The sequence below is a fragment of the Genypterus blacodes genome, unplaced genomic scaffold (assembly GCF_046128005.1).
Source record: "Genypterus blacodes isolate CSIRO-AG114 ecotype Tasmania unplaced genomic scaffold, CSIRO-AGI_Gbla_v1 ptg000028l_1, whole genome shotgun sequence".
In the NCBI taxonomy this organism is placed as follows: domain Eukaryota; kingdom Metazoa; phylum Chordata; class Actinopteri; order Ophidiiformes; family Ophidiidae; genus Genypterus; species Genypterus blacodes.
Window position 1 is genome coordinate 2,142,282 of NW_027466841.1, and position 8,668 is coordinate 2,150,949.

Below are 8,668 nucleotides of genomic sequence, written 5' to 3' on the forward strand. Positions count from 1 at the left end.
ACTTTCATACCCATAAATTTAAAAAGTAAAAAAAGTTTCTGTGTAATATTTAGAAGAAGCAGTTTAAAGCTCAAAGTAAAACCTTAGCTAGCATCTTGGGCAGTATCAGACAATACGATCTTTGTTCTTTGTACACACGTGTTCCCTTTAAACCAATGAGATGGACTGATGAACTGTCCGTCGACTGTTGATTGGTTGAAGCCATAAGCCGCGTTTCTATTGGTCCATTCCGCTACCTGTCAAGTATACCGGGCAGTACTTAACCCTAAGGCGGAAGCGATTGCACGGAAGTTCGGGTCAAGTTGGTTGCAGCTATGTGGGTCGCCGTAGCAATAATATGTGCTGCTTTGATCGCGTTCTTCTTCAAATATGTCTTCAGCTCCTCCGGGCCCAATCCCTTTGAGGCGGACACCCGTGAAGCGCTGAAGCCGATGGTTCATAACAGGAAAGAGAAAAACAAAGTGCTGAAGCAGGGTGAGCTGGAGGAGTTACGTTACCGCAGGGTGTCAACTGATGTCTAATTTTTTATTATAAAATAACTGAAAAATAATTTTTAACGTTTTATCTCCCCCCAGATTCAACTTAACACTGGTTGCACTGATTGCTAATAGATAACTATTATTATTAAACATCAACAACATGACATCATTGTATTTTATGAATGTGCATGAACTCATCAAAAATATCAAACTATTTACACTTCTGTACTTTTATTTGCACTGCATAGTTCATTGTCTTGTCCCTTGTGTTTGATTCCTTCAGAATGTTCTCATTGAATTGGAATCACTGAATGTACACCACAGTGTGTTTGACCTCTTACTCCTGCATCATCAGGTTTTGTGGCCGGTAAAGTACCAGACAACCTAGATGCCATTGTCATCGGCAGTGGAATCGGTGGACTTGGACTCGCAGTCCTGCTGGCTAAAGTTGGGAAGAAAGTCCTGGTTCTGGAACAGCATGACCGGGCCGGAGGCTGCTGCCACACATTCACTGAGAAGGGCTTTGAGTTTGATGTTGGTGAGCACATCGGCCCTGTGTGGGTGTCTTTGTATTGTGGAGTTTTTATATTTTTCATGAAATATAATTAAAGTTAAATCCTAAACCTGAGAACCACGTGGAAAGATGATGTAATGATACATTCTGTTCATTCATTCCATGCATGGATAGTTGTTGTAAATGTAACCTGTTCTATGATCTGATAATAAACCTGCAGTATGCAACTTTAACATACATTGTGACTCAACATGGCAGCTGTAGGTGAGAGTTCATACAGTTCTGGTTGGGCAGGAGTTTCCTGTTTTCTTGCTGAATGCTTTCTAAGATAGCATGTGTTTGACCTTGAACTTGATTTTCTTTAGTTTAGATATTTCTGTCAGATCATAACCACCCCCAGAATTTGTGAAGATGGAAGCCAGATAAATAAATATCTACAGACGGGTATATTTCTTTTCTCATGCTGCCTTCTGACATCAAACCTGCTGTTTGTCACTATTTTTACCCTCTTGCCTCAGGAATCCACTACATTGGTGACCTGCAGGACCACAAGCCCTTCAGCTGCATGCTGGACCAGATGACCAATGGACAGCTGCAGTGGGAGCCTCTGGACAATCCCTACGACAAAGTGGTGCTGGGACCCCCTGACAACCGGCGTGTGTACCCCATCTACAGCGGCAGGACCCGCTTCCCAGAGGAGCTGAAGAAATGTTTCCCGGGAGAGGAGAAGGCTATCGACGAGTACCTGAAGCTGGTTAAGGTAAGAGAGTTTCTTTTGGAGGCCCGGATGTGTTTGTTTACTGACTGTATTCCTGTCATTTACTGAATATTGTTGTTTTGGGGAATGTCTGTGAACTGCTCAGATGGAGAATCCTCCTTGTTCAAAGCTACAGAGCAGTGCTGTGAATCAAGTCTGGTTCTTCACACTGACTATAGACCTGCTCGTTACTGTCAGTGTCAGCAAATACTAATGTGAAATCATAGTGTAAACATTGATTTGGAGCCTTTTCAACACGACTTAAACCTTACTAAATATTGAGTGTCTGTAGCTTCAAACGCAATATTACAAAGCCATATTTTCTTATCTAGGTCTTTTTTCCAAGAACCCTTCCCTTGGAGCAATCACTAACTATCACTAAATATCACTAGTCAGTTGGTGTCACTGATAACATTTAAAGCTCAAAGGTTTGTAAATCAAAGGTCGGAGTAAATGTTGAGTCGTGATCAAAATATTATGTAATAATGTTGCAACATGTATGCGGTCTTCCTCCATCCTGTACGTGTTGGCCAGCATGTGTGTGTGTGTGTTGCGTCTGTAGAAAGCCGGGCGTGGCATTTGGCTCCTGGCGATGCTGAAGCTCTGCCCAATCCCCTTGGCAAAGTTCCTGGTCTTCACTGGTCTGGCACAACGTCTCTCATTCTTTTTCAAAATTGCGCCCCGCAGCCTGACGGATGTGGTCAATGAGTTGACAGAGAACAAGGACCTCCGGGCGGTTTTTACTTACATCTTTGGCACTTATGGTGAGCTAGGCTGGAAGGTTATTGGTCCCTTTTGGGAAAGTCATGAATTCTCTGTAGTGTAGCTGTCTGTCATTGACGTGTTGTGGTTGTGATCTGCAGGTAACATGCCCAAAGATTCCAGTTTTGCTATGCACAGTCTGCTGGTTGCTCACTATTTGAATGGCGCCTGGTACCCTAAGGGGGGAGCTACTGAGATTGCCTACCACATGATCCCCATCATTGAGAAGGCTGGTGGCGCCGTTCTGGCCCGTGCTCCTGTCAACCGTATCTTGTTCAATGACTCCCGAGAAGCTTATGGTGGGTGTGACTTTGCATTGTTTTCTTTGAGTGGAGGTTTGCAGAGACAAGATGACTCATTGTTCTCGTTTCCATGGTTTCAGGCGTTAGTGTCATGAAAGGCCAGGAGGAAATCCATATTCATGCCCCTATGGTCATCTCGAATGCTGGCATCTTCAACACCTACCAGAAGCTGCTGCCCAAAGAGCTCCAGGCCATGCCAGGTTAGGAAGAAAGCTGGGTTTTAGTGGAATTCATTTGAGGGAAATGACTTTTCAGAATAAGCGAACCACCTGTGCGCAGAAGTGGATGTTTTATAATTGCTTTTGTTTGATGAAGCTGTGATGTTCTGTCTTGCCTTGCAGCCATACAGAAGCAGTTGAGCCTGATGAAAAATGGCGAAGGTGGTCTGAGTATTTTCCTGGGTCTGAATGGAACCAAGGAGGAGCTGGGCCTGAAAGCAGACAACTTCTGGATTTTTACTGAGAACAATTTTGATGAACTGTATGTTCTCCGCTTTTCTTCCTTACTTTCATTTAAGATTTGCTCATGATAGTATATCAGGGAGTTTGATAATACATTGTGTTAACGTGTAAAAGGTCAAACTTCAGACTTTGATTTGCACTGATTGTGTCAGGAAGACAACATAAAATAATTTCAGCTTGTAATGGTAGGATGAAAGGAAATAAAATGAAAGTGGAACATGCATTATGTGACAATGTGCTGCTAAGAAGGTCGTTGTAAGGATTTCTGTATATTTATGTTTTCTTCAGGGTGGAAAACTACTTGAATGGAAAGAGGGAAGAGTCGGCTAAAAGTGTTCCACTCCTGTTTGTAGCCTCTCCATCAGCTAAAGACTCCACCTGGGAGGAACGATCACCAGGTACACATATCAGCGTCTGCAGTAGAGGAAGAGAAAACAACCTCACTGATCCTAGAACAATGGATCTGTGCTGTTTATTTCCAGTGTACCTCAGCTATTAAGCCCTTATGTCTCTTCTCCACAGGCAAATCCACCCTGAGTCTGGTCAGCTTTGCCAAATATGAGTGGTTTGAGGAGTGGAAAGATTGTAAAGTGACAAACCGAGGCCCTGACTATAAAGATCTGAAACAGATCTTCATCGACTCCATCCTGGATGTGCTTTTGGACGTCTTTCCCAAGATTACCAGGGACAAGGTACATCAAATGTCTTTGCCGTCTCACCTGGCAGATGGCGTGTTTTTTTAGAGACCTTGTGAAACCTGATGCTGTATTTGGACTTGTTCCCTTTTGTCTTCCTGTGTGCATGTAGATCGAGTTCATCGAAGCAGGAACCCCTATCACAAACACCCACTACATCGGAGCACCCAAAGGGGAGATCTACGGGGCCGACCATGGTGTCGCCCGCTTCAGCCCTGAACTCAACGCTACAGTGAGACCCCAGACTCCACTGAAGAACCTCTACATCACAGGTCAGTGTGGTTATAGCTCAGTGTCGTAACCCCGCACAAGGTGCCGGTATCGTTTCTTTGCATAAATTCTGAAAGAGCTTTATTCTCATGATCACAAATGATTCTTATTCTTTTGTATTACAGGCCAGGATGTGTTTGTGTGCGGCTTTGCTGGCGCTCTAGCTGGAGCTCTAACCTGTGGCTCAGTCATTCTCAATCGCAACTTGCATATGGACGCCATCGCCTTGGCAAAGAAAACAAAATTCATGAAAAGCAAATTGAAAGGGGAATAAGGACTTCCAATATGCCACTGCATTCATCTGACAGTTGTTCACTGATTTAACCAACATGTGAGCTCCAACTCCTCCAAACCTCATGTAAAGAGGCTCAAAGGGTCACAGCACAAGGTGGCCATGTGTGTTTAAGTGCACATCTCATGTTGGATGTTCCAATCTAACTGAGGAGATGCCGATTAATATTTCTTTTGCCACATGCATACCTACTGTAATTCATGCTTCATTACTTCCATTTGTTTTGTAATTTTTATGTAACTTTGAATGCAAAACCAAAAGATAACGCACATCCGACTAATAAGATTGTTAAGCTTTAAAAGTTTGATGTTTTCATGTTGGCGCTCTACATGCAAATGCTTTTGCAAACATGCACTTATTTGCCATCTTTTGTTTTACTGGCCATGAAATTCATTGTGTGGCAATTTTTACAGAATGTTTATTGGGATTTCATTGTGTACAAACAAGGCACGAAAACCATAAATTGGTTGCATTTTATTGTTAAAAGATGTCAGGCGAGGCAATATCATATGAGACTATTACATTAAGGGTGGTTAAACTATTTGAAAATGCTTGATTGATTCATTTGGAGCCACGCTAATGGAAATGAACAAGAAGTGTGTCACATTCGTCACAAAGGAATAAAACCCCTTGGGCTTTTGGCACATCAACTGCAAAGATCTCTGTCCTACTATTTTGTACTTATCTCAAGTAAATTCTTGGAGACGAAGTACCGCAGCCCCTGAACGCAGCATTTAGGTGACTTGACGGCACTTACTGATTGGTTGGACGCAAAAGGGGTGTGTTTATTTGAACGCCTCATTTTATATATACGCTAGCTAAATTTATACAAAGTCTAACCCGCTACCTGCAGCCTTAGGAGAACATTGCACCGTGTACAGTTTGGAACAGAGGTATTTTAATGATGTAATTAGTAAATTAATGTTAACAGTCCTCAATTACTTAAAACCAGTGTAGTTACAGGTTAACTGACAGGTGTTAATTACCTGCTAACTAACTTGTCTAATAACAACGTCGACATTAGCTATGTTACTTTGCGACACACGCCAATATTTACGGTTTGTGTCGTCTCCACCCAGTTTAAGAAAAAATAAACGTTGTCATTGTAATGGAGAAGCTTTTCTGTGAAGCGCAGGTAAATTAACACGGCGTCACCAGGTGGACGGCCATGGACCTCGACGCTGAGCCGTGTCTCTACCAGCTCATCGCTCAAATCGGCGAAGGCTCCTACGGTAAAGTGTACAAAGCTAGAGAGACCGGCGGCCAACAGCGCCTCCTCGCGGTGAAGAAGCTCAACATCAGAGGAGAGTCGTTGGAGAACGGGATTCCCGTCGTCATGGTCCGCGAGGTGGCGCTGTTGCGTAAGATGATGGACTTCAGTCACCCCAACGTAGTGAAGTAAGTTTTCTAAATCGACTTATCAATAGGAATGATGATCATGTGACACGTTAACATAATGAAAGAGCAATGCAAATAGTTTTGTATCAAATCGTGAGAAACATCAGTATTTTATCTTTTTTCAATTTTGGAATTATCTCTAAACTTGCTGTGTCCAGGCTGTTGAATGCATTGGCTGTGTCAGTGGGCAGGCAGCTGGATCTCACACTGGTGTTTGAATATGTCGACCAGGACCTGTCTGCATACCTGACAAAGGCCCCGATCTCTGGACTGAGCCGGGACAGAGTTCAGGTGTGCAATCTTCGCCTGATGAATCTCAGGATACTTTCAACTCTTCACAAAGTATCGGAAATGCAACCATCTAGCTTACATACAACTCCTGAAATAGAAATGATATATTTTCCTCTATTACAAGGCAAGAAAAGACATTGGTTTCTCCCTGCAGGATGTGATGTTCCAGCTGTTCTGTGGCCTGGACTTCCTACACAGCAACATGGTGTTGCACCGTGACCTCAAACCGGACAACATCCTGGTCAACAGCCATGGAGATGTCAAGATTGCTGATTTCGGTCTGGCGCGGCTCTACTCCTTTAACATCGCTCTCACCCCGGGCGTAAGAGAGCCAGTACACAAATCTCTTACAATGTCTTATGTACAAACTTCTGCCTGTTTGATCGACCTTTGTTTATCCCTCTTGTCTGTTCCTTCCCGTCGCTCCGTGTGTTCAGGTGGTAACGCTGTGGTACCGAGCTCCCGAGGTGCTGCTGAACTCTGTGTACATGTCCTCAGTGGACATCTGGAGCGCCGGCTGCATCTTCGCAGAGCTCTTCCTCTTGAGGTGTGGAGGATTGAGTCATCCTGTGTCTCTGAGCTCTCTGGGGGGGAAGCGTCACACTTTGTTTGTTGGTTGCATCCACAGAGCTTTGTTCCAGGGACACACAGAGGTACAGCAGCTGCAAAAAATCTTCCAGTGAGTGTTTTTCTCTTTCTGCATAACAGAAACGTTTGACAAATACGAACGGCGAGGTCGCACAGATTACAGTTGATCTAGTTTCACTTATTGATGGTGTCTGCTGTTTATGGTTGTCAGGGTGATTGGTTTGCCCAGCGAGGAGCACTGGCCTCAGGACACCCCAGTCCCTTACTCTTCCTCATGGGGACCCAAAGCCACCTGCACCCGTCTGCTGCCAAATATGGACCAGGAAGAGAACGACCTCCTGTCTGTGAGTCTCTACTCTCATCCAGTCACATCACGACATACAGTAGATTCAAATGGAAAGAGAATGATGACGGACACCTTTGACTCATCCTATACAATTTATAGACATTAGTTCATAAGTTAAACATTCAGTAACAGTTTTCTCTGTTTTTTTATGTTCTAGAGTAAATAATTCAGCTGTTAATCAAAAAAAGCCATTAGATTAATTATTTATGATGATTGGGAAATACAGTTTAATAAGTCCCACTCATTGATCCTCAGCCTGTAAACGTGTTGTTAAACGTGTTAAACGCGTTGTTTCTTAACCTGCAGCAATGTCTGACATTCAGACCAAGTGCTCGCATCTCAGCCGCCGAAGCCCTGACGCACCCTTTCATCCTCAAGAACTGAACACTGCAGCTGAGTACTGTCTGTTGTCCCGTAAAATCAAATCTTCACTCTGGGAGTCATGGTGTGGATCTGCACAGAGCTGTGAATGCTTTGTGTTTTAAGAGCTGCACTGACACGTTTCAGTATATCAGCGTAAGGAACGGGAGGATTTAATGGCACAAAGATAATCTCATTAATATGCAGGAGAAGAGTTATTTTCTACCTCAGACTGCATTATTGCAGTTGCACCATGGCAACAACACAGAGGAATATGTCCAAATTGTTATTCCCTTTTTATTTCTACCAGTTGCTTAATATGTTCCATAAACCTTTGTTGCTATGTTGCCCCCAGTCTCTACCCTTCACGGCGTCGGAGCCCAGTGTTTACACATTCATACAACCATGAGATGCCCTGATATACGTTTTAAAGGACCTTACAACCAGTCAGGAAGAAGAAAATGACTCATTACTTTTAACTGCTAAATGTGATACATAAGAACAGACGATCCACAAGCACAGTGTTCTTGGATTTATTGCTTTATTGTTTTGTTAAATCCTTCCATGTGACAAATCATATGTTGTGATAAAGGTTTGACCTGTTGCTGTTGTGGAGTGTTGCTACTTCTTAAATCCTGCAGCTCTTAAATGCACCTTAAGTTGATTTGCTGCTTTTTTAATTTCCCAACTAAGAGCTTGTTGTGTCCTTGAATGCATCGTGAGAATGTCCTGATTGAATTTCATTTTTTTGAGCAGCTAATCATGGTGTCATCAGATGGCACCTGTGTTTTTGTTGAGAGATTGTAGACAATGTTTTTATACTGATGTACAAGTTACACTGTTCATTCATTTCAATAAATGGTTTTGCATTTTGATCTGATAATATTTCTACTTTGTCACACACAATTTTTTAAATAATTCAATTTATACATATTTAATGGTTGCTGTAAATACAACTAGTGTCACATAAACGCAGTGTTGTGGTGTGACCAGAGGGGGGCAGTGTGGAGACATAATGTTCCTCAGCTTTAAATAGAAAGTATCATGGACCTCAAACATACATTTGATATTGACATTTAACATTGTACCTCTACTAACAAACATTATCTTAATAATTACAACTTGTTGTATCACCTAAGTTGGTTGAATCTCA

The 8,668-nt window shown here is 42.8% G+C and overlaps 2 protein-coding genes across 3 annotated transcripts; both read left to right on the forward strand.

Annotated features, from left to right (window-relative positions):
• Positions 1 to 285: 285 nt before the first annotated feature.
• Positions 286 to 5,189, forward strand: retsat.2 (retinol saturase, tandem duplicate 2). The gene is made up of 11 exons (XM_076144087.1): positions 286 to 474; positions 835 to 1,017; positions 1,512 to 1,753; positions 2,313 to 2,514; positions 2,614 to 2,811; positions 2,895 to 3,014; positions 3,156 to 3,294; positions 3,564 to 3,673; positions 3,798 to 3,967; positions 4,083 to 4,242; positions 4,366 to 5,189. The coding sequence occupies exons 1-11, from the start codon at positions 315 to 317 to the stop codon at positions 4,512 to 4,514; spliced, it is 1,833 nt and encodes a 610-aa protein (XP_076000202.1). The 5' UTR covers positions 286 to 314; the 3' UTR covers positions 4,515 to 5,189.
• A 126-nt stretch (positions 5,190 to 5,315) lies between these two features.
• Positions 5,316 to 8,348, forward strand: cdk21 (cyclin-dependent kinase 21). Of its 2 annotated transcripts, XM_076144089.1 has the most exons (6): positions 5,316 to 5,930; positions 6,089 to 6,221; positions 6,376 to 6,543; positions 6,659 to 6,900; positions 7,021 to 7,153; positions 7,462 to 8,348. In XM_076144089.1, exons 1-6 carry the CDS (start codon positions 5,701 to 5,703, stop codon positions 7,537 to 7,539), a joined length of 984 nt encoding a protein of 327 aa, XP_076000204.1. In that variant the 5' UTR covers positions 5,316 to 5,700; the 3' UTR covers positions 7,540 to 8,348. The 2 variants fall into 2 exon arrangements, with proteins under 2 accessions (XP_076000204.1, XP_076000203.1); XM_076144088.1 differs by lacking the exon at positions 7,462 to 8,348 and having other exon boundaries at positions 7,021 to 7,430.
• The last annotated feature ends 320 nt before the right edge of the window (positions 8,349 to 8,668 follow it).